The following is a 25669-nucleotide window of genomic DNA, read 5'->3' as shown; positions in this document are numbered from 1 at the left end:
GTCAAAGCGCCACCAGGGAGCGAGAATGGAAAAGGTTTAGTTTTGGTGAGGTAATGACCATGTAGCCACAGGGAATCACAGGGTAGAGCTGCCGTGTGTGGCCTGAAGAAGTCGAGAACAAGCGCTCTGCTGCTGCTCTGTATCGTCTCCACGGCGGATGCAGCGTTTATTCTCTCCAAGGCTTTGAGTGCGCTACAGATCCAGCCTCCTCCTTTGGACAGTTTGATACACTCTGAACCAATAATGAGCAAGAACTCAGAGCTCAATTAGCTTGTTTCCCAGGTAGCCTCGGCGAAGCTCTCCCGGCTAACAGGCCCTGACAATCCTACTGTCAACCTGCAACGGAGCAATTAGTGAACCCAAACACATGCACACTCACACTGTGGGTCCGTCAGCCTCCACCAGAAGCATTAGCCGTGTCAGTGTCTCTTCACTGCAGTGGCAGTGTGGCATCCCTGCTTACTTAATGCTGAAGGGAACGCTGAAGCTTCCTCTGTAAATGGTCTTTCAGTGAAGGACTAAGCGTCTGTTGGTCTGATAGGCATTTTCCACCATTAAGAATCACCCTGTCAGAGGTGTTCACAGCCGAGCTGTGCTTCCCCGGCTGGCTCTTTGATACCTCTGTACTCAGTCTGGAGTCCACAGAGCTCCGGGGAGACCAGAGGGTTTGCAGCTCGGCGAGAACCGGCCTTCACGCCGAGAAACACGCCTCTGCACCCCGATTCAAATCTCACGCCGAGACAGATTTTGTGCGATGCCCTCAGGAAGCCGTGTTTCTGTGTAATTATCAAACAAATTTGAAACGAACTTCTAAAAAGGCATAAAAAATTAAGACTGAGCTGAATTCCATTACCTGCTTTCGAGCGAATAGACTAAGGTGTCGCCAGAGGGTGGCGATGTAGACCACATTTTAATGTACGGCGTAGTAAACAGAGCAGAAGACGACAGAAACAAAACCGGTCGTTTGTGAAACGGTTAAAAAACCTCAAAGAAAAAGAACAAATAAACCAAAGTTTGTCCATCTACGAGAGGAATAGGAAGAGCAATTTTCAAAACAGTGAAGTGTACAGATTTTTTCACGAGTAGAATTATAAAAAAGTGCAGAGATGAGATGCATGAATCAAGTAATTATCTACAATTGAGTTTGAATTATTCTGAAGTCATTACAGGATGAAGTAGGAAGTAAAAAATAAAAGTTGTAAGACAACAAAACAAGTGGAAACAGCTGATCAGTTGTGTGACTTATTGTTTGCTGCATCAGAACTTATTTAAAAAACTACCTCAAGCAGTCAAGAAAACCCATTTCTATTAAGTTTTTCTAATGCAATGCTTCAAAATGTGCAAGAAACGCAGTATGTGTGTGTTGCCCACATAGATTGGTACAATACCTTTAGCTAAGCAGGTTACCGAAAATACAAAATTAGGGTTGTTCATGTTTAATGCTGTAGCGTGAATAAACTTGGCTCCATAGATGTTAGCCAGAAACAAAACCATTCGCTAAAAAAATCTCAAAGAAGTACCAACAAAAAACCAAAACTTTTGCCAGCTGCGAGAAAAAATACAACATTTTGTCTGGAGGTGAAGTCAACGAGAGAAGCGACAACAGCTGATGTGTCGTGAGCTAAATAAGAACTTATTTTAAAAAAAACACGTTTCCATCTCCTATAAAGTGTATTAACTCTTTTCTGAAAAAGTCCAAAGCCACCTCAAGCAAAAATACAAACTTCTTTACGAAATTGAGGAGGTACATTTTTTGTATGTTGCCTTTTCCGTGAACTTTTTCTCATGTGATGTTATGTGTGTGCTGCCCAGAAGGATCCTGTGCGATACCTTCAAACCTGGTTCACACTCCAGGAGTTTTAAAATTTTAAATCCAGTTGCATCAGTCATATATGGAGAAACTTCACAGATATTCTCTTTAATCCCAAACATGCACACACAATAAGACTGGAAGATATCTGGGAGTAGCGCACCGTCTCACGTGATCTTACGGGGAAACAGATGTAAATGAAATGGAGACTGTGGCGCAGTAATTTTCTATCATTGCAACCGTCTCACATTTTTACCTTTTGTAAATTTCAAACATGTTTGATATGATCTGGGCAGCCCTGAGGATTCGGCGAGCAGGTTGGGAGGTTTCAGACTGGATCAGTAAACCCTTCACACCACCAGATAATCCTGCTGAACATCAGGTTCGGACCGAGATCCCAGAGCAGATTTCTCCTCCGATGGTGGTAAATCGACCTGAAACTCCTGCGGTCTGAGCTTGACTTCAACCGAGCAGTTAACTGGGCCTCCAGTAGACACATAGGTGCTGCCGTCTGCAGACACTCGACTCCTTTACCTGTTTCATGGAAGGGTTTCCAGTGGATCATTGTTCCACATAAAGAAAACAGTGTTTTGGTTAAAATTCGACCACAATGACGAGGTGAAAACTTGGGTTTTGTCCCTGCATTGAAAAGGAACTGACTTTATTATGCCATATCTGTAATTTGAATAAGTATTCAGCCCTGAGTCTGCACCTCGACAGTGAATTCAGCTTCGACTCTTTTTTTTATCAGCTCAGCATATGTGGATTTGGGGATTTGCTCTGATTCTTCTTTGCAGATTTGGCCGAGCTCAGTGGAGCCGCATGAGGAGCATCTTTTGAAAAGCCATCTTCAACTCATTCCACTGATTTTTTTTTTTTCTCCACCGGTCTCAAGTCTGGGCTTCAGCTGGGCCACATAAGAACTTAACACACTCTTTTCCTCAGTACATTACAGTGTTGACTGGGATGTGTTCAGAAGGATCACCGTCTGCCCAGTCTTCAGAGGGAACTTTCTAAAAGAACCTCGGTTTATTTGGTCATCAAACACAAGCTTTCCTACCAGCAAAGACACAGAGACACTTGTACGTCGGGCGAAAGAAGAAATATTGGCCTGAAAAATCCACATGATAGGAAAAATAAAGGGCACAACAGAGCAGGAATGTGTTTTGTTTGGCACAAAATAAAAGGATTTACCCCGAAAGCACACATTTCACAGCAGCTTACCTGTTGAAGTACAATGTTTGTGGATTGTTTTAGTATTTAAATTTATTTTAAAGATGGTTTTTGCATTTCCTTCCAAACAAACAACATTTTGGCTTGAGAGCAGCCGAAAAGGAAAGTTCAGGAAGGTTGCATAAATCATTAATATTTGTCCTCTGGAAACCATAAATATCTAACGCCAGATTTTAAATAAATCTCGCCATCGTTGTTGAGGAATCTTATGCTGCACAGCCTAGAACCGCGGTAGCTTTAATCTTTCAGCTTTGCATTGTGAGCGATGTGATAAAAATAAGCCAAAGGCCCTGGAATGAACCTGCAAAGGCAAGCAAACGGAGCACACATGCAACAGATGTGCACTTGCCTTCCGCAGTCATTGAATTTCAGACGCCGTCTTTGGTGTTTGACCTCAGCCTGATCCAAAACACAAACACTCCTCTCAGCAGAAGGATGCGATGCTAAAAGTCAAATGTGCCGTGACTTGTCTGTTTGACCAGCAGAAAGTTAGTCTCTCCACCTCCCTCCCCTGGTTAATTATTTACTTTCTGCGCTCCCGTCCATTCCCTGACCCCGTAGAAAGCCCCTGCAAAATAATGTATTTACATATCATTCGCACTTCTCTGTGATTACTGCTTTCCATATACAGTGGCTGGCCGTTCCGTGCAAAGGCTTTCCGCCGGCGTGTGTGTGTGTGGTGGTGGTGGTGGTGCGTGCGCGGGGTTGCGCGTGGGCGAGCGTGTTCACTTTGATGCACAGTTCAAAGTAGGATGGCATTATTTATTCATGCCTTTGTTGTTCTTATTTCCTCTGCGAGTCAAAAATTCCTGGCGTTCCATTTTAGGCAGATCACGGCGAACTCAGACGGAGTCGATAGCGTCTCCGCTGAATGAAACACATGCATGCGCGCGCACATTTAGGTGGTGCAGTCTGTCAATACATCTTCCATCTCGGTTGTTATTTGTAGGACCCTCTTATCTCAGACTCAACCCCTCCTCCTCCTCCTTTTCCTTCCTCTGCTGTATCTCCGTTATTTGCTGTAGGGCTGATGTGTTTGTGTGTCTGTAATGATTCCTGCTGCTGCTGATGGAGGTACCTCTAGGCTCTGGTGTGGAAGTCCTAATGGGCAGGCAGGTGCCTCGGCTCTCAGAGGCTGCGACTGAAGCCTCGGCATCAGCCTTCCTACACCCGGTAGCACCACCACCACCACCACCACCACCGCCGCCGTTCCCCACTGCCTTGCTGACCCATTGCAGCGCCTCAATTAGCCGGAACCGGCAGAGCTGTCACCTCCCCTGTTGCTGCTGTCCACAGCTGCACTGTCTAAGTGTCATGCCATGGAGGTTTCAGTTTATTGCATGTGCCAGCCTATCTGTTGGGAGAGCAGGAGTGGGCGGGGTGGGGTGTTTTTGAGGATGGGAGCTGTCCCCGTAGGCTGTGCTCCCGCGGATCAATAATTGACTGGTTGGTTGTTTGGCAGGAAGCTCTTCAGAAGATCCGTCAGAAGAACACCATGCGCCGTGAGGTGACAGTGGAGCTCAGCAGTCAGGGCTTCTGGAAGACTGGCATCCGCTCCGACGTCTGTCAGGTAAAACACCCGCCGACTGTACGCACGCTCCAACGCCGGCACACGCATGCTGTACATACCCATGAATCCGTGAACTCACGCCCACATCTGTACAGATCTCTGTGCACTCGCTGACGTTTACGGCAATTAATTTTTTGTTATCTCTTCGTTTTTTAAAGAAGAAACCCAACTCAAGTTCACAGGCCAAAGTGACGCCCCCCAAAATTCTTTCTCAGCCAAAAAAACCCAAAAGATTTTCAATTTGCAGCGATGCCATGCGGAGAATAAAGGCACAGATCCTGACATTTAATAAGCTGGAACCATACAGCGTTCCAACATTTTTTGTTCATAAATTACTTGAAATGATGAACTGATTAATCGTCGGTCTTAAAAGCTTATCTATTAAAGAGGCTGAGTTCTGTGATGGCGAATGCCGCCTATTGACACAGAATGTGAGGGCTTTAGATCATCCTCTGGTATCTGCGGGGTCAGAGTCGCCGCAATCTAAAGAGCAAGGACGTGAACGGCCTTAAGACTGTCAGTAAAATGTTAGAATTGGGGCTTTACAATATTTTTTAGTCACATAACCAGAGGTGTGATGTGAAGTTGGGCAAAGTGACTCAAGCATCATCATCATCAACTTTTTCTTTGTTGCCCGGTTTTTTTTTTTTTTTTTTAATTTAGTTTGTTGACATGCAGTCTCCACAAGTCTTTAGAGTTAAAAAATTTTAATTATTTTTGCGGCCTTCCCCAACAAAATGACCCCAAACAACATATATACAGTATAATTTTGTGAAAATGTTTTTTCATATAGCAGTAGATTTCGTAGAGAAAAAAAAGCCCCAGTTAATGGCAGGTTTGATTGACAGTCAGTGCATTCGGGTCGTTGTCTTGCTGGAAAACAAGTCTTCTCCCAAGTCACAGTCCTCCCATTTTAACCTCCACCTTTACGAGACTCCCGGGGCCTGCTGTCACGAAGCCTCTCCACATAATGATGCTGCCACCACCATGCTTCACATTAGGGATGATGTGTTTTGGGTGTTGTGTCCACCACACATAGTCTGGTGGCCATTAAAAAAAAAAAAAAAAACACCAAAATTTTGGTCTCATCAGACCAAAGAAGCTTCTTCCAGTTGACCTCAGAGTCTCTTACATGGCTTCTGGTGAACTGTAGTCCAGATTTAATACGAGCTTTTTTCAACTTTGCCACTTTCCCATAAACCTCACCCCAATCAGACACCAACTGTCACTTCAAAAGAGGCGAACACTTGTGCATTCACTTATTCTACAATTCATATTTTTAGTTAATTGACATGACTGTGTAGAAATCTGTTTTCACTTTGACGTGAAAGAGTCTTTTTTTTTTTTGGTAACTTCTTGTAAAATAAGCCAAACTAGAATAAATTAAGATTTAATTTTGAAAAAAACTTCCAAGTATACTTTTTACTTTGACACTTCAGATATCCTGTGTATCAACAAGGTGAACTCAGCGATCGATTTCAGGGCTACAACATTTCCAAGATGTTACACGATTCGTATAATTCTGCAGCTCTCCTTTAAATGTTCAAACACGTGGACGTAGCAGCAGCAGCAGCAGCAGCAGCATATGTGCCCACTGCACAGCCACAATCAGAAACTTCTGATCTTTCCGCGCGTTGCGTCACTTCTCCATTCAAGTGTCAAAATCAGTGAAAGTAAAGTGGACTCCTGCGGATGACTTCGTGTATTTATGTACATCCTCATGTACTTTTCTAGCCAAAAAAAAAAAAAAAAAGAATCTGGATGGGATTTTATTTTTAACTCCAGGTTATGTTAAAGTCAGGGAAGTGGGACAGCGTGTTCAATTTGCACTTCCATGTGTGCGTGCAATCTAGCACGGGCAACCCTAATGAGACTCGAACCGTAACCCTGAACGTGTAAGCGCCACGCTGTGCCCACTGAAACATACAGAGCTGCACGCGCTCACCAGTCGGTCAGTGTAATGAGATGGACTTGCGCTACTTTACCACACTTGTATTTATTGTCCAATCCAATATTTCTCGCCTCTTACTCAGAAGATAATTGGCATCAGCGTTTATACGTCTTCTTCTCCGAGCGCCTCCCCGCAGAAGATCGCCCACAGCCCATACTCACATCTGGAGAGGAATGACAGAAAGTTCGAGCCTTATAAGCCAGACCTCTCTTACAGCAAGGTCTAGCAAAGAAGGATCCGATCCATAATTGCTGTCCAATTATATTTGCTTCAAGCTGTACTGCTACGACTAATTGCTTCATGAATAATTTCAGTTTGGAGCTGCGGCGGTACGCTCGACGCAACGCGATGACACAGACGGGAGATAACGGCAAAACTGACCACCAACAGTTTCTTGATTTCCAAAAGCGGCCACTCTTTTTTTTTTTTTTTAAACAAAATCAACCCGCTTGTTACTCGACTTCGCCAAGGTTGTTTCACTTGAAAGGCTCCGTCAAGGACCGGGCTACATATTGGAGGCAGGGACGGGACTTACTTATTCATCACGGCTTTATTTTATGTTTCTATGTTTATTATGTTTTGATTCACCGCCGTTTCCCTGCTTTGTCCTCTTGCCTTTTTTTTTTTTTTTGCGTCCCTCATCACATCCACGCTAAGGCCATCAAGTCGGTCAAAAACATTTCAAACGGGAAGAAGGCAGTTTGTTTTCTCCTCCGCGACAGAGAAAATAAGTGTGGGTGGTTCTTTATTCGCTGCAACAGTTTGCCGCGTTTATTTATTTATTATTACTCAGCATATACATTAATCCGCCTACTTACATATCACATAACCAAGCAGAAGAAATGCGACTGTTTAATAGTTAGTGGCGGAATGCAGGAAGATTCAGTCGCCTCTGAACTCCGAGCTTCTGGGTGTTTTGTTTTCTTTCTTTTTTTTCAAGCTGTTGTCACATCTTTACTCACTGTGGGCTCATTTTTCACTGCAATGCAAAGTCCTGCACCTCCAATGAACCTGCACAACAACGGCTACAAGTAGAAACACCTCAAAAATGTCTCGTGTGCAGTGTGACGCAGTTATAATGCCATAAATCATACACAGCTTTGCAATAATAGGATAACACCAGTGTAGATATTTTACTATTTGCATTTTCGCAACCTCTATAAACTAGTAGTGTTGTACAAAGCTCTGCACATCGACTCTAGAAGGAGGTTTCACCGTGCTGAATGTATCGTCCAACAACTTATTTTATTGACCGTATATGTTTTATTTTTCCTCAATTCACTGCATAAACGCAGCCCACAGTTCGGCCGAGTGGTTCTCAATCGTGATTAAGAGCGCAGACTTGTCGTTCTTTTTATAGGCTCGGTTGCAGACGGTTTATTTTTTGCCAAGTGAGATGTGTAGAATAATGTGATTTCCATGAAATATCCCCACTTAAAGCTTAGATTCGATTCGTTTTCCGGCCGGATGTGGCACATGATTAATTCGAGTAAAGTTTGGAAGTTGAAAATCAGATGATTCTTTCTGTTTGCTGATAAATGGTGTAATTTTGTAATTTTCTTCCCTTTTTTTTTTTTTTTTTAACAATAGCATGCCTTTCAAACGCTCCATTGAGCGTGTTAATACATCGAAATCTCCTGAAATGATTTGGAGTCTGTGCATCACAAATAAATGAGCGTTCAGATAAAAGAATAGCCAGCTCAGTTTTTTTTTTATTCCTAAAGAAACAAATCAATGTGATTAAACCTGGAAAATAAGCTGGGGTTTTTTATTATGTGACAATGTAGTTAATAAAAAAACGATGATAAAGGGAGTTAAAGTGCAGCAGCAAATTCATGCCTGTATTAGTTTTGCCAAGGGGAAAATAAAAGTCAGGCTGCTGGTCCGGCGGTTGGACGCCGTCCAAAACACCCAAACGTCATCCGTGACAGTAAATTAGAAATTTCCCACCTTTTAATTACTGGAGTATCAACTCTAACAAGCCCTCCACCCCGCCTCTCTGCACGCACACACTCAGTCACTCAGGCAGTCATCAGAACAGGTCAGGAGCTGTAGACACGACCGGGGCCCGGCTTTGTTTAATTGGCTGCTTAACAAGGCCTGGGGACTGTGTCACCGCGGCCCCTGTGATGGCCCCAGGGCTACGTGGCAGCGCTGCTTGTAGCCGCCGGGCCTCGGGCTCACCCTCCCCAGCAGCACTAATTAAAACATGCATGGCTCCCTCCTCCCTCGTGCGGTGGCACCGGGTTAATGTGTGTACACCAGCCTTTGCTACACTTCCTCCGAACTTGATAAGCCTTCCACTAATGATTCTGTAGATTGGCTCCGCAGACTGTCAAACCCGCTCGCTGACCGCTGACTGTTTTCTCCGTCCGCCCTCCCCCCCCTCCCCGCCTCGCTGTCACGGCGCACTTTGCTTTCCCTTCACTTTGTTGCACTCAAACTTTTCCTTTTATTACACCGGGGGGTCAGAGGGAGGCTGTCAGTGTTTGTTCCAATGTAAGTGTGTCAACATGTCAGAATGGGGCTTCGATTTGACTGTCCTGTCCGAATGTGAATTTCCACCACCACCACCCCCCTCCACCTTTCTCTGTCATTCCCTCTCACACTGCAGCAATTGGGTTTTTGATTATTTCATCTCTCTGTTGCAGAGCACCACTTAATAAATAATGACTGGCTGATTGATTTCTCCCTCTCTGTTCCCTCCATCAGCCCTCTCCCATTCTCTCTCGCAATCTCTTCATCACACTTTCTCTCAAAACATGTTCCCCTCACTCTTCTCTCATATAAGGCGTGATCCTCGTTCTCTGCCTCTCGCTGTTTCTTGAAAATTTCCAATTTTTTATATTTTTTTTTTGTCCCCCCTCCCCTCTTACCAATTCTCCCTCTGTCCTCCACAGCACGCCATGATGCTCCCGGTCCTCACCCATCACATCCGCTACCACCAGTGTCTGATGCACCTGGATAAGCTCATCGGCTACGTCTTCAAGGAGCGCTGCCTCCTTCAGGTAAGGGACAGTCATGACAGCTTACTGTACACTCTGAATTCCTGTCCCGAGCTGCATTATTTAAAGGCTGGCATAGCTGATAACTAACAAGATAGGTAACGTTAGGTAAATCCTCGCAGTTCTTTCAGGCAGAATGCGGGTAAGATAGCCTGATAAAAAAGTAAACATTCTGAGCAGGAGCTTGTTATGTGCAGGGATCCAGGGAGGCAGCGTTTCCCTCATTATTGTGCCCAATCCACCTCTGCAGGGATAGTTCAGGTGGAAACAGGGGCTCAGGAGTCAGCTAAGGTAACACACACACTGGCCTGAGTCATATCTCTGCAGCGAGCAGCCCGGCTCTGCTGTGAGTCGCAGTGACAGTAGTCAGGACAACAACAGCCTCCTCCGTAATGCCAGCTCTCCCCTGTCAGGTCCGCAGCCTCAAGCTGTGTGCTCTCGGAGTAAGCCCCACGGCTGCCTCCAGCAATATTGAAGAGCTGTCATAACCTGATACATTAGAAATCAATGTGTTGTAGCCTATACATAGTTAAAAAGGGGAAGGATGCATTAAGATTCGCTCAGGGCTCTGTGTGTGCTCCACCGCTCGGCGCTCGGGGCGCGTTTGTGTGCGTGGACTTCCACATATCGATCAGCGATTGGCCTTTTTGTCGTTTGCATAATTACGGCCTGTCATTATGAGCGCTAAAAAGGAAACAGTGAGTGGCTGCGAGGCCAGCCGGTGGCTGACAAGCTGTGGCCCTTTCAAGGCAGGGACGCCCATTTGAGCTCGAGTTCTGAGTCTCTGGGAGTGAAGTTAATGGATCTGTCCCTCCCTCTTTCACATTCGATTCCTTCTTCTTCTTCCATGAAAGACAAACGGACAAAAAAAAAAAAACAATCATTTTGACATAAGTGCTCACACACAGGCCTCTGCAGTGTGTGCTGCCTGCCTGCCTGCCTGCCTGTCTGTCTGCATCACACTTCTATCCACTGAGGTGTTAATACCATGACATTGCTCGTTGTGTGTGTGGACGGAGCCAGGGCTGTCAGCAGTTCGCCACTACTGGGACTGAAATGACCCAAGTAGGGAGCCATCATCGGCGGCCTTACAACACCTTCCTCATCTGCTGCACACACTCAACGGTGGCTAATGTCCCACAGCACACACACACACTTTCTGCCCAGATAGATTTAGATGGAACGGCTGCAGGAGTGCAATGGTGCCTGCTCAAACAGCCCTCCGCGAGTCAGAATGGATTTCATATCCGCCATCACTTCTCATTTGCCTCCACTGTGATGGGATGATCACATTTAATGAGATAAATGTTTTCCAGTGACAGTCTGCTCATTTAACACGAGAGAGTCTGGTACCACTCTTTGATTGCATTACAAATGAATTGTACTGTGATGGAAGGCTTGTGTGCTTCGAATTAATTCATCTTTAGTTGTGGATAGCGTATGGGCGGGGAAAAAAACTTCTTCAAACAGCCGCACGAGGGAAAAGCTGTCTTTGGTGGCGTGTATATGTAGAAGTTTGAATGTTGACTCTGTTGCCAACAAATTAATAAACAGGCTGCTTGTAGGTGCAATCCTTAGCCGAAGGGTTTTCAACGTCTGATTCACTGGTTTGGGAGGTTTCTTTTGGTGACGTTGCATCCAGATGTTCGAGGAGTTGGTAAGATGAGATGGCATTTTCAACAGAGCGATCAACGGTACAGGTAGTAGGTGTGCATTTGTGATTTCACCGTGGACTGCAAATTGGAGCAGAGTAGAAAACGTCACAGTTGGAATGGTCTAGTATTTGATAATCAGATTTATATAGCGCTTTTCTAGACACTCAAAGACGCTTTACACTGTCAATTATTCATTCACACATTCATTCCAGTGGTGGTAGATACGACTGTAACCACAGCTGACAGCCTTCCGACCACCACCTCAAACAATCCAGTCATACACATTCACACTAGGCAAAGTGGGTGAAGTGTCTTGCCCAAGGACATAGTGACCACGACACAGGTTACAGGTCCGGAACCAAACCGCCGACCTTCCAATCATTGACCGACCCACTCCACCACCTGAGCCACAGCCGCCCCATCACTGGCAACCAAAGGTGGGTCTTGGGCTAGTATCAACAGAAGGAACAGCAGTTTCCAGGAATGGGTCTGGAGCTCCAGGAGCACAATTGTTATTTTCCTTAACATTCACATTTTTGTGCACCACGAATTAGCCCCCCGGGGTTCTACTGTAATGTTCTGCGGCACCTGAGAGAGAACATTTGGTGCAAACTGTTGTTTTCGGCCACAATAACACAACCCCAGTCGCTCTCCACCTGCCCTACTTACTAGATTGTTCTCCCCGTAAAGGATTGAAGGCTTTGACAAAGTTTAGGAGATTGAGCAAACATTGCAGAGTTTATGTAAAATGCATACATAATTGGACTTTTAGGCTGTGTTGCAGGTGTTGCAGGAGCACTGGGAGCAGTGCACCGCTGCACAAGGGGGCTGCTTCTACAGGGATGGCCGCCACGTTTAAATGGGTTTTGCTGTCGTCAGTGAGGAGGCCAGCGATGCACTTTTTCCAGAGTTAATTTGGGAAGTAGAGTGATACCAACTTGAAATACTGTAATTGGGCTCATCTTTATGCACAGCACCGGCTCTGAAGGCAAACTCCCTGAATATTATTATAAATATTAATTTCATTTTACGGTCGAATTCCCAAATATAAACACAAGTGCTTCATAAAAAAGGCAATACAGCATCTTATGAAATATGTCGGTGCATAGATTTACAGACCATAAATTGCTGTATGTAATTTTAAAACGCGCCTTAATGTCAGTTTTTTACAGTCGAAGCGAAGGCCGCGGTGTCTGCAGAGGAGCAGGACGTTGGTGGTCAGTCTTGGTTTGAGACATCTGTATTTCAGAATTTGGAGATTTTGTTCTAGCAATGAAGGGTAATGAGCCGTGCTCCCATTAAGGGAATGAGAATTTATTTCCCTTTTTTTTTCATAAGAGATGAAAGCAGCTGATCGTCTGGGAAACCGGAGAGCTGGGTGGGTCTGTACAGAATCAATGCTTGTTTCCAGCTCGCTCCCTGTAATGTTTAATGGAAGCGTATCTGTGAATCAAGATTACAAGCAGAACATATGTTGTAAATGTATAATCACTGTGCTTTACTCTGCTGGCAAAGCCGGGAGGACATCATTTGATTCTCTGTGCAGCTACATACCTGTTATTGCAGCAGAGAATGACAATGTGATGCTGGCATGAGGCAACTGACAAAAACCCAGCCTGAGAGCGGCAGCCTCTGCACCCGGCACTTCCCCCCGCCTGGCTGCAGTGGAGCCACGGCCCTTTGAAGCTCCTCTTCTGAGAGCCACCCTGTTAAACATTTAACATTTAGACATTAGGGGAGGTGGGGTGGGGTTGGAGAGACATGTGTTCGCGGTCGCCACATGCTCCCGCATCCCCACATCCACCAGACCCTCATAATCCTACCCGCCCCCTGTTGCTTCATCCCCGTTCCTCACTTTTGACCCATGCTGACAGAACGAGAGGCATCACAGAGCATCTCAATAATTTAACCGTACAAGTCCTCGGCCCCGGCTCTGATATTGCTTGCTTTTGTTTGTGTGCCCCCATGAATGCGAGCGTGCCTCTGTGTACCGGGGTATTTTATTTGCTTTGCTATTCATGGCGATGCGTTCCGACCCATGTGATTGAGGTGTCCGTCTGTTTCCAGCAGCTCGGCCCTGAATGCCATTTCACAGGCCTTGAATATTTGCTTGTATGAGTGTTTCTTTATTTTACCAAAGAAAAGTATCAATGTCACACATTACTTAGGATTATTATACCAGTAGTACAAGACATGGCTACGTTAGTCTTAAATACGGAGTACTGGGTGGTAGAAGTGTACAGCGGTGGCACACATGAGTACAGTGTGTTGTGATGCTGATTTCCACTCGTTCAAAACAAAGTGATGATAGTGTAGGTGGCCACATGGACTAAACTAAAGAGACATAACACAAGAAGTGGAGCAGTTTGTGTTAAGGATGGTCATGATTATGTGATTTAATACCATTAATATTTTACTTATTTAAAGATATCAGAACCAATGCACTAGAAGACCAGAGATAAACATGTATTGTAGGTTTGCACTGAGATGGAGTAAAGTGTTGCATAAACCAGCTGCACCTCCTTTCTGACTAATTGCTAACTGTAGCAGTCGTCTTGATGAACTCTGGAGCATCAACTTCCGAAAAAAGTTGTCTGTCGAGTTTGCTGAGGCTAACCCTACAAATGCTAACACATACCGGGAGCTGAACGTCTTCCGGTTCTCATGCAGGAGCAGCAGGACTTACATGCTTCCAACAACATTCAAACTAAAGTGATATTGATGACGCTGACAGATTTCCTGGACTGATGAAGTTGCTGCAACAGAATTTGTGGATTTCTGCAGCTGGATTAAGGCTAACTACAAGGAACAAGTGATGTAGATGAGCTGTGAGGACTGCTCTGATATCACACTGTTGGGAAGAGATTATTCTAGTTTATTTAATGTTTGCTGCGTCCAGTACTTTGGATTTCGTCGGGCCAACTTGATGTCAAATCTCGTATGTTTGACAAATATCGCGTATGAGCGAATGCAGTCACTTTAACAGGTTGATGAAGCCGGCAAAGTGTCCTGCATGTCTTAAAATTTCAACAAGAACATGATGACGTGAGCAGAAATCCGAACTTTGACCATGCAGAACTTTGCTGGCCGTTGCTAATGCGATAGCGTATTATATTTATATTTCTAATAGGCTGAAGAACTTCGCTGAAGCCTTGACTTTTTTTTTAAGATCCTAAGGGCAATGTAAAGGCAAGCTTTTTTCTATCTTGTTACAAGTGAACTCCATATCATTTACATTAAAAAGCAGTAGATTGATTATTAAAACATGCTAAGGGATCCCAAGCTGTTCTTTCTACCCCAGAATACTGATTTTTTTTACCAGTGCGCTGCATTAAATAACGTTCCACACCGCGATTGCATTGTTTGCCAAGCAGGCCGGAGCGCACCGGCGAAGTCCGCCGCCCTCCTCTGAGCGATGATGTTTGTTTCCGTTTAGCCAAAGGCGGTCGAGCAGCAGCCGAGGCAGTGATCACTAAATCCGAATCACTCAGACGCTTTGCGCAGCCATTATGTTGACAGGAACAGTTGCAGACGTCAATCCCGTGCGCGTGTACAGCTTTAAAAGCCGACGCTGTTGTTGGATGTTGGGGCTTTAACTGCGAGGGACCTGTAGTTTTTTTTACAGAACAAGCCGATGTATTTCGCTTGATGCGTTTCCTTTAGAGTACCCAACTCTGTAGTCATTGACTTGTGTCTGACATCGCACAATGGGGGAGTTGAGATTGGAAGTGGAATGCGGTTGTTGTTTTTATTTGTATGTTGTTGTTTTTTTTTTAACCAAACTGTCAACCCGGCGCTGAGAATTTCTAGATTTCCGCTTGTGTCATGTCAAATAACTAGCTTTCCTCCCCACCCCTCAAAAATGCTGTTCCTCTTAACCACAGGAAAGACGGGGGGAGAAAAAAAAAGGATACAATTGCTGTTGAATTTGTCATTTCTGTGTTCAAGGCTACAAAGCTGAAGGCCTCTTGAGCAACTATAAATATTGAAACCTCTCTGTTAACGTTTTACATATATATCTCATTGGAGCTTGAAATTGATTTGAAGTTGGCTGAAAGGAGACAAGCATTTTGAAAAGCAAGCCCAGGGGGGGGAGAGTAGTTGGATTTTTTTATTTTTTTTTTTTGGCTGAGATTAACATTCTCCTAATGTAAGATTGATAAAGGCTTGACATATCCTACTGAGCCCTATCTCTTTCCCTTTTTCTTCCCTCAGCGAGTTTTGAGATGTTGAGCCGCGGCAGTCTTTCTAGGCACAGCAGTTTTTGTCCTCCTTTTCAAACAAAGCTGAATGCCGACTAATGCGTTTCCTTCAGGGTTATTTCACCTTAAATTCCCACTTTTGGCTCTCGTTACGGGTTTGAAAGTTTAAGTCATTAATTTTCATACAAACAACTTTGGCTGCGACAAAGACGAGGGACTCTCCATCTCGGCGGCTCACCTAAGCACGAGCTCCCTCGCCTCTTTTTTTTCCTTTGAGCGCTTGCTGATCCAACATTATTAGACCGATTTTCCGGTGCTACCATTAGTCAATTAGTCAATTAGTCAGTCTTAGTCCGAAAGGGAAAAGGAACCGGATCAGCCTCTTTGGAGGATTTTTCACCGGGCCTGAGGTTAGGCCACGTTGCTGATGTCTAATACTGTCAGTTTGGCTTTTGTTGCTCACTGTGTACACTAATGGGCCTTTGTGGCTGCGAACCGAGTCCCAGGACCGAAGCAGCCGCAGGGTTTAAACTCAGGAACTAAAAGCCTCTTTGGTGCTTTTCCTGTTTGCGTTTCGACTACATCTGAAGAAGTGTGAAAATTAGGTAAATGAGACTGCTAATGGGAATTAGTGGCTTTTATTTTAGCGTCTGAATGGGTGCTGGAAAGCAGATGTGAAGAGGTGGAACGAGAGAGAGAATGCCACACAGGCAAGACGCCTTTCTCTAATAACATACCAGGTTGTCGGGTGGTGTTTTTTTTTAGCTGGATGTTGCTTTTGCAAATAATAAAGTTCAAACAGATGTGAAGAAACATGTCGTTTACTCGGTTCAAAAGCCACCCGTGTGTCCTAATCCTCAGCTGTGTTGCAGAGCTAGTTTGATGACGAACAAAATGCGACCGGAATGCGTTTGCCAGTTCACACAATTGGCCAGTTTCGTCCACCATTTTGCCGTCTGTTGTGCAGAATCAAAGATGCTTTCAAATGGAGCAGTTTGGAGTTCGCTGGTTTCCTCCGTTGTTGCTGAAAGAACGGATAATAGCCTATTAAACTGACAGGAGAACGAGGCACGCAATGGGTCTTACTGAATGATTGGAGGTTACCAATACAGCTTTATCACAGCCGATACAGATAATGATCAGCAGTAACAATAGAGATAGCATTTTGGTGTCAAAATTCAGAATAACACAAACTTCAAACGCAAAACTTCGCCTAAATGTCTTTATTTATGCTTTAATTTAGCTTTTCTTTTGGCTAGCATTACAATTCCAGTCTGGAATTTGCCCTGCTATGATGTTTGTTCTACTTTTATGTGCGTAAGTCCAATATTTTCTTGCATTTTTACACTTCTTGTTGGTGATCCAACTTCTCAACTTTGTTTAAATGTTACAAAAACATCTAATTTGATTGACGCTGTCCAGCAGAAGTAGATGTTAGCAGATAAAACATGGGGTGTTTTTGCCTTGATTTAAATCCCCAAAGCTGCAGAAATCACTTACTATGTGTTTAAGTTACCTCTTTTTGCTAATTCTCTCTCTTAGCTGGCCATGACTCACCCCAGTCACCACCTCAACTTTGGCATGAATCCCGATCATGCCCGCAACTCGCTGTCCAACTGCGGCATCCGCCAGCCGAAATACGGAGACAGGAAGGTCCACCACATGTACATGAGGAAGAAGGGTGGGTCTTTACTATCATGTCTGCTCTTTTTTGTCTCTTTATTCCACGAGCTGTGTTCCCGTCTCATTTTAAAGCTAATCTGAAGTGAAGTTGTTGTGAAATGAAAAACGCGAATTCGGCTTGTTTCCGTTAGTCTGACTTACTAGATGTAGACTACGGGTTTGGACCTGGCAATTTAATAATATTTCAGGTTCTGCTGATGGTTTGGATTGTGCACTTTCATGCAGTTGCTCCGCCACAACAATTCCACCCAAACACCGGAGCCGCACTTTTTTGCTAAGCTGCGCCCAAGTAAATGGTTTGAAGAAAAACAAACAAGAAAGCATTTCTTTAACCCTTATAGAAGAATACTACTAAAGTGCAGCCACATGATTTGGCTTGTTTCCATTAACTGCTTTGGAGCGAATCAATGCAGCTGCGTAGCATCACCAGAAGGTGGCGGTGTAGGTTATAATACACATAACTGTGTAACAAACAGAGCAGAAGAAGCTGAAACCAAACCAGCTGTTTGCCAGCTGCTAAAAAAAACAAAAAAAAACCTCAAAGAAGAAGAGAAGACAAACCAAACTTTGGCATCTACAAGACACAAATGGAGATAAGTGTTCGGGAGTTGTTTTAAATCGGGAAAGTTGTAATTAATCTTTGGTGTCGGCTGGTATCGACCGCGTTTCATGTTGTCTGAAGGGCCAAGACGAGACATCAGTCATGTGTGTTAATGGTTTGTTTGGTTGGGATTTATTCGAAAAAAGTCCCTAAACCACCTCAACTGAGTCCCAATTATTTCAACTATTTCAAATCCGATGCTTCAAAATTGTGCTTAAAATAGTGTAATGGAGGCACAGCTACTCGCTCCCTGTCTTGTTTCTGCTCTCTCTATCTCCAGTCCTTGTCAAATGACCAGTGTGTCCGTCGTGGGCTCTAACCTTTCCTCCCTGGGGATTTTTCTTTCTTTCTCAGGAATCAACACATTGATTAACATCATGTCTCGTCTGGGGCAGGATGACCCCTCCCCGTCCAGGTAGGCTGCCCGCCGGCACATATCTGTTCATGCTATCGCTGACCACAGGAGCAATCAAAGGGACGATTCTTGTGATTAATATACCCGGCAGGCCCGCTGACAAGAAAATTAACTTTAACTGTGAAAGGAAGGGATATCTCAGGGGAAATGAAATGAGCTAATTTTAAGGGCAACGACTGCTTATTATTGAACGTGAGCCGCCGTTATTCTCAGAGCGCCGATCAAGTGAGCAGAGTGTGTCTGTCTTCCTTGCTACTTCCTCAACTGTCCTCTCATCTCCTCCCTCCCTCCCTGCCTCCCACACTACCCTAGGATCAATCACAACGAGAGACTGGAGTTCCTGGGCGATGCTGTTGTCGAGTTCCTCACCAGGTGAGAAAGCGCATCTTTGATAGACGCGAGCACTAATTGAAGCCGACTGCAACACTATCGGCCTTTTTCTTTTTTCTCCTTTCCTTTTTTTTTTTTTCCCCGTCTCTACCTCCCTCCTTCGCTCCTTCTCTCACCCCTCTCCCTCCATTTCTTCTCATTGTCTACATCCATCCTCCTCCTCCTCCTCCTCCTCCTCCTCCCGTCTGTCACAATCACGCTCCTCTCCCATACTTTCGACTCATTCAAGACAGTGATTTACTGGTAATTGGAACTGGGATGTAATCCTCCCTCCACCTCCCCCCTCCCCCCCTCTCCAGCTTTACCCCCTCACCCCCGTCTCCCACCTTATTTTAACAGCCTGAAATTCTCCATGACAACTTGCAATTAGCTGTCTGGAATTGCTGTCTGGAATGCTGACTGTGTTATTGACTCCCAGGTGAGCGCGGACCGCTGCTGCCCGGCACTTACCTAAGCACACTGCTAATTATATATAGCTATTATTAATCTCAGGTAGCTGCCCACCTGCGTACGCTCACAGTACCGCCGGTGGAAGCGCCTAGCACACACCACAAAAAGGTGTTCACTCGCTTACATGCGGGTTACAGCGAGTGGAGAGCACTTTTTTATTTTTTTTATCAGACTCTCCATTCGCCCGACAGCATAACTTCAACTACTACTACTGCGCTACCACTTCCACAACATTCAGGAACAGGATTAAACCTTAATAGGAACTGACACCGGGGTACACAGGACACTGCTTGGGCTCCTTATGCAACAAAAACAGTGTTCCAAAGACGGCGGTTAGCCTCTGTTTCTCTGGATATCTCTGGGCATGTTTTCCCTCCTTCTCCTTCTCCTTCCCCCCCTCTTTCTTCTATCTCTGCCTTCCTTCTTTGATTGTTAGCGTCTGACGAGACATGCTTGGCCTACGCGCTGGCCCTCTGAATTATTTATCAGCCTCTTGTCCAGTTAAATGGGTACAGCAGATCCAGCCAACTGCCTTGTGCACCTCCAGTGCGCGCTGCCCTTGGAGGCTATCTGTGCCTCTGCTGTCCAGCCAACAGAATATTTTGCACATCTGAATAGCCCCCAACACAGGGAGTTGGTGTTGAACAGAGGGGAGCCACTGGATGATTTTTTTTTTATTTTTTTTTTTTTTGCTAAAGGGGTCAGCAGATGATGTAAAAGCATAAGTCGGCATGCAATATTTGTGATCCTTCTACAGGAAAAAGCAAATATTTCATCAGAAGGGGTTACTTAAGCTAAGGTATGTGCTTAAATTAGTCACAATTATTAACTATAAATGATCGGAAAGGCCGACTGGAAGCCGTTTGCTTTACTTTTCCAGCCGCAAAGTTTAGGAATCGGTGACGCAGAACACACGAGGATAACAAGCAGAGTTATTTTATGTTGGCTAAAGGTTATTTTCTATCAAATTTAAGTGGAAAGTGGTGGGTTTTTTTGCACCAGTTAGCCCCATTTGTCTGACTGACACTTTGACTAGCAAACCAAGTGTCTCCCCTCTAATTATTTTCCATTACAGCGAGTGGTTTTTATTAATTCCAAGTGTTTTGTTTTCACACTAAGATCACAATACCCTGACAAATAGACCTCTGGCGAATTTGGAAAACAGAACGCCACCTGCTTTCCTCCCTTTGCATTGATTAGAAATGACTGAATTAAATGGCCTGTTTTAATTCAAATGAAATCAAATGACACGCCGCGGTTAGGGAGACACTGGACCGTAATGAAAATGGAACCTGCTCGCCCGGAACCCAGCTGTGGAACCACTGAAGCGTCTGCGGCCATTTCTGGGTTCCAACACGGACCTGGAAAGGCTGGAAAATCTCTGGAACATTAATTAGATGGTCTTGAAGAATTTGGCTAATGCAAGGTGAAAGCAAGTGTCCAACAGTTTCCACCTGACTGTACATTTTGCACCGTTGTAGACCCATTCGTCCTGATTGGACTTTCTCATAGGGCTGGGGGATATTGCTCAATAATCGATAAATATTGATTTGTTTTTAAAGATGTGCTCTTGTGAAGGCTAGCAGAAAAAATGGTTTATTTCACCAAGGTGCTATGTTACCCATGAAAAAACACTAAAATAAATAACTTCTCAGTCATAACAGAAAATAAATGGGGATAAAAGAATGACCTCATGGGTTTTAAAGGTATTTTATTTTGAAAAAACCTTCAAAACACCTCATTTATCAGAGCTAGAAACTGTAAAAACTGAAAAATTCTTTAGATTTTTGACTTTCCAACACTTCTTGAGCTCATCATGTGTGACTTTGATTGAAAAAATTAACCAAATATGCGCTTTAATATCAAGATATTTAATTAAAATCCATTTAATTTACATCTCATTTAAAAAATTTGCCAAAAATAAACTATTTGCCCTAGATTCTGTTAAACAGCATCAAAAATCTGCACTTGTCAACACAACTAAGAAGCTATAACTGACTCAGCTGCATCAAACAGTCCCGCTTTTTTGGTTGAACTGCAGCCAGTGTTTAATCAGTACAGATAGCAGGTAATTATAGAAACAAACAAAAAGGTAAGAAAATACATTTTTGAGTTCTCTCTACCTCTAGTTATGGTTGTGCTGTTTCCATAGAGGTGCAGGACTTTATACTGCAGTGAAAAATGAACCCACAGTGAGGAAAAATGTGACCTAAAGTGGACAACAGGGCCCAAAAAACAACTCTTTCAACTTTGTCGTCATGAAACCTGCAGAAACTCTGAGGCTTCATGTTATTAAGTGTGTAAGCTATGTTATATTGCAGTAAAAATGAACCCATAGTGAGTAAAAATGAGACGGGAGCAATAAAAGCACCTTCAAAACAAGCTCATAGAACAATTTATAAAGTGAAAAAAATCTGATGATTCTTCGTGTTTTCTTCGTTTCTGGTTCTAATAAATGGTGTCATTTGATGAGTGATTAAAAAAAAATCGTACAATTAATTTTTATTGCTGTTAATTGCGATTTTAATTAAATGTCATGATTTAAGCTCATATTTTAGTAAAAAAAAAAAACCTATTCGGAGATGATGCAGAGATGAGAAGCTGCTGATTCTTTTCAGTTTCTGGTTCTGATAAATGGTGTAATTTGGGCGTTCCGATGGTAGATATCGCTGTCATTTCATCACCCAGGCCGACATTCTTGTTTTTGCTGGTTCGAAGGGTAACTTTCAGGCGACGTGCAGGTTTCAGATGAGATGTCCAACCAACGTGGATCACAAATGTTTACACACTATGAAATCTTCTTCATCCAGTCTGTATTCGATGTGTTCTGCGTCCACAGCGTCCACCTCTACTACCTTTTCCCCAGTCTGGAGGAGGGCGGCCTGGCCACCTACAGAACCGCCATCGTCCAGAACCAGCACCTGGCCATGCTAGCGAAGGTAAAAAAACGCCCCCAGCAACTCATAACAAGTCCTTCCTGCGCAGGTCAAGAAACGGTACGAACTGACAGGAGAACATGTTTGAGACGGTGTTATTGTTTCCTGTCTTTGCCGTTATGACTTTGCTTCTTTATAAGTGGGCACAGGGGAAAAGAGTAATTTTGTCTCGCTGCCATCCTTACCCGTATTTTCTTTTTTTTTTCTTGCCCCCTCAGGTTTGTAATTGGAGTTAAAAGGTTGTTGTTTTGAGGACTAGACTAGTGCGGCTGGGGTCCCAGTGGGCCCCTAGAGGTCTTCCTGAAACACTCTCCAGTTCCTGTTATCACTAGGCCCCCTTCGCTTCCCTCCTTCTCCCTCTCGCTGGCAGCGTCGTAGAGCCAAGCCGCACTCACTGGCACGTTTGTAAAGAACACAACAATAATCGTCCCGTGATGTGGAGAAAGCAATTAAAAACTTCAATCTTTCATGTCGCTCCCCGCTGAATACAAAGATGCAGCCGCCCGAATCTGCATTAGTGCTGTGTAGCAGTTTGGCTTGTTTCAATTTGCCGCTCACGGTAAAGTGAGTGTGATACAGTGTTCAGCGTTGCCAAGTTGTTTACCAGGGCTCCTCTAAAGCCGTCTGCTCAAGAACACTCGCAATTATCTTTCAAAAAATATCTTCAGCGAGCGACGGCACAATCCACCACTTCACTCGGAAGGCTTAAAAGTCAGAACGGGTTCCCTCTGAGTTGGAGTATTTATGAATTGTGATTTAATTTGTGTGTGTGTGCAGTCACGGGGGGTGGGATACCACCAGCAGTTATCAGCCATAATTAAATAGCACCCTGACTGTTTTTTGTTGGGTATTCGTCTGTGGTGCTTTGCCAGTAAAGTCAAGTTGGGCTAATTTTGGCTTGGCTCAGAGAAATAGTTGCAGAAAGTTTCGCTGACCCACAGTCCCACACATTGCAGCACTGATTTACATTTAATGCAGCTTATGCAGATTATTATTTTTGATGCCCTAATTTATTCTCACACACAGTTTCAACCAACATAAAAGTCGAGCTCCAGTGTTTTTAGGCAAATCTTTTGAGCCTTCACCAAAGTTTATTTGCTTTTTTTTAAGGCCTTCGCCAACTTGCTCTTGGATCAACCAAAGTTTAACGACAAGAAAAAAAACTTCCAAAACAATTAAGAAAATGTCAATGCAGTATTGGAAGTAGAATGAAGAAAACCCTAGAAGCATCCAGCACTTTAGTAATCCTGTTGGTTAATGACTATATTACATCAGGGAAGTTACATCCAAGTAGACACACAACACTGTACTGGATTAAGCCTTTATAAATAGATTTACTGTTTATTTAATTAGGATGAATTGAGCCATATTTTGATTTATAGTTATTTTTTATTCGATTAATGCGTTTATTTGGACTGGAAATGACATAAACAAGTGACAAAAGGCACTAATTTAGACGTTAATAGTGAATTTTAGCTGTTTGTAGAACTGTTTTTGCTGTAAAAACCTTCCAAACTTTTGAAAGAAATGCAGCTTCTATATCATTCTGAATGTTTCTGGTAATTTGAACTGTGTGTTTGTACACTTTAGAAATTTAGAACATTTAGAACAGCTGGTGCCGTAGTTCTCTAGTCCGTTACTAGTCAATCACAAGTCAATCAAAACGCTTAGTAAGCTGGCTGTTCAGCGTTCATCAGTGAGAGAGAACACATTGTGGCTGCTCACAAAACGGAGGAAGCCATAAAGCTGCATCAAGTGTTTTCAAGTACCAGTGGCCACAATGGGAAGTATAATCAGGAAGTACAAGGAGTTCCACGCTGTAGAATCTCAAAGGGCATGCTAGGACGACGAAAGCGACCCCTCAACCGGCGTAATTGGTCGAAAAGAACCCAAGGCTCAGCCCCAAGACCATACTAATGAATCCGAGCAATTCTGGACCCAACATGTCAATCAGACACTGAAGAGGCCTGGTTTTCATCAACGCCAACCAATTAGGACTCCACTTGTCCGAGACAGACGCCCCAAAAGCTCCCCCGGACAAAGAGGAAAGCAATCGGTCACCAATTCAGCGGCCGGATGAGATGAAAATGGAGTTGTTTGGACAAAGGGACGGGGCTTTTGATTCGAAAAAGGAAAGGAGACGAGTTCAACCTCAAGAACTCTGTCCCCAAAGTCAAGAATGATGGTTGGAACGTGACGCATTAGACGGCTTTTTTTTTTGGTAAACAACGGGATGACATCAAGATTCTGGAGGAAAACTTCAGGAAGTCTGCAGAAAACTCTTGGCTTTAGGCAGCATTGTTCCTTCAAACAAATCAATAATTAGAAATAAGCAACCAAAGTGGTCAAGAAATGGTTAAATGAAAGGAATTTAAGCATTTTAGAGTCCAGACCCGAATCCTTTAGAGCATCTGTGGAGGAACTGAAGACCAGAGTGATGGCGAAGAATCTTTCGACGTCTAAGGCTTGGAGAATAAAGTAGATATCTTCATTGTGATTGTGATTTGCAACAAAATTGGTCATCCCATTGGTCATCCCAAATCCCAGCGAAGACATGCAGGAAACTGATTGATTGATGTGACGGCAAATAAATGGTTTTCTATCAATTACTGAGAATGAAAAGAAGAATTTTGTACATTTTTTAAACATAGAAATAGTTAAAAATCCATCATTAAAATCACTAAAATATTATCTTATCATCTTTTAGCACTTGTTTCAATCATTTCCAGCCAGAAAATGCACTTTGGTCAAATAAAAAAATTCACTGTTGATTTAAAATGTGGCTTTTAATAGGAGTACTTTTGGGCTTAACTGTGTTTAAAGTCCCAGTGATGAGTGTCAGCTCCGGATGCTGCAGCTCGAAGCTCGTTCCTCCCGTCGTGCACGTTCGCGGCGCTGTAACGTGCGCTATTGTGAAAAGTAGCTTACAAGTGAAAGAGCTACTTTTCAGCGCGAATGAAGGTCACCGCTGCGCTATTCCACATTTTATCTTGGGATTATCTCGCGTGTCCCTGCCTGTGTGTGTGTGTGTGTGTTTGTGTGTTATGTCGTGTGCACATGTGTGAACGCCGTCCTCCCCGTCGCCGGCTTAGTGCATCACGCCACAGCTGGACAACACATGAGCACATCTGTCAGTGCCATGAAGTAGAACCTTTTCCAGCAAGGTCAGGCAATCTTTTTCGTTTCCCTCGAGTTTTTTTTTTGTTGCAACATTTAACGCCGGTTTTCCGTAGAGAGCCTATGAAAATGTGCTATACTCCCCAAAAAAGGAGAAAAAATTGCTTCTCTTTATCTGTGACTGAGGTGGACTGATATCAGTGTGTTTGTCTTTTTTTTTTTTTAACAGAAGCTGGAGTTGGACCGCTTCATGCTCTACGCTCACGGACCAGATCTGTGCCGGGAATCGGACTTGCGACACGCCATGGCCAACTGCTTCGAGGCTCTCATCGGTGAGATTCCCCCCCGCCGAGGCCCAGATAGAAGCGGGGACGACAGTCGAAAACAAAAAAAAAACACAAAACAGGGATGCATTTTGAGTGAACTAAATATGTAAATCTATTCCTAAAAGGCTAGATTTACATACGCTGAAAACAAATACCGTCTCTCTGTTCTTATAAACACAGCAGGGGGGGTGGGGGTTTGGTTTAATGCTCTAGTTTTAGTCAAGTGGACTTTGCAGTTTATAGATATTTTCATTGCTTTTAATGTGTTTAAATCACCTGCCGACTTAAATGGAATCTCTTCACGGTGTAATTCGGGCTCGGGTGC

General features: G+C 43.9%; 1 protein-coding gene across 1 annotated transcript in view; it reads left to right on the top strand.

Annotated features, from left to right (window-relative positions):
* The window catches only part of drosha (drosha ribonuclease III), a 119231-nt gene that overhangs the window by 30174 nt on the left and 63388 nt on the right, over positions 1–25669 (top strand). The window contains exons 16-22 of the mRNA XM_008293411.1: positions 4506–4613; positions 9465–9572; positions 16969–17107; positions 18065–18125; positions 18438–18497; positions 21805–21904; positions 25248–25350. Of these exons, the coding sequence (XP_008291633.1) occupies positions 4506–4613; positions 9465–9572; positions 16969–17107; positions 18065–18125; positions 18438–18497; positions 21805–21904; positions 25248–25350 (679 nt within the window). The remainder of the gene's footprint in view (positions 1–4505; positions 4614–9464; positions 9573–16968; positions 17108–18064; positions 18126–18437; positions 18498–21804; positions 21905–25247; positions 25351–25669) is intronic.

This window comes from Stegastes partitus, unplaced genomic scaffold (assembly GCF_000690725.1).
Source record: "Stegastes partitus isolate 25-593 unplaced genomic scaffold, Stegastes_partitus-1.0.2 Scaffold885, whole genome shotgun sequence".
In the NCBI taxonomy this organism is placed as follows: Eukaryota; Metazoa; Chordata; class Actinopteri; family Pomacentridae; genus Stegastes; species Stegastes partitus.
This window is presented reverse-complemented; position numbering and strand designations above follow the sequence as displayed.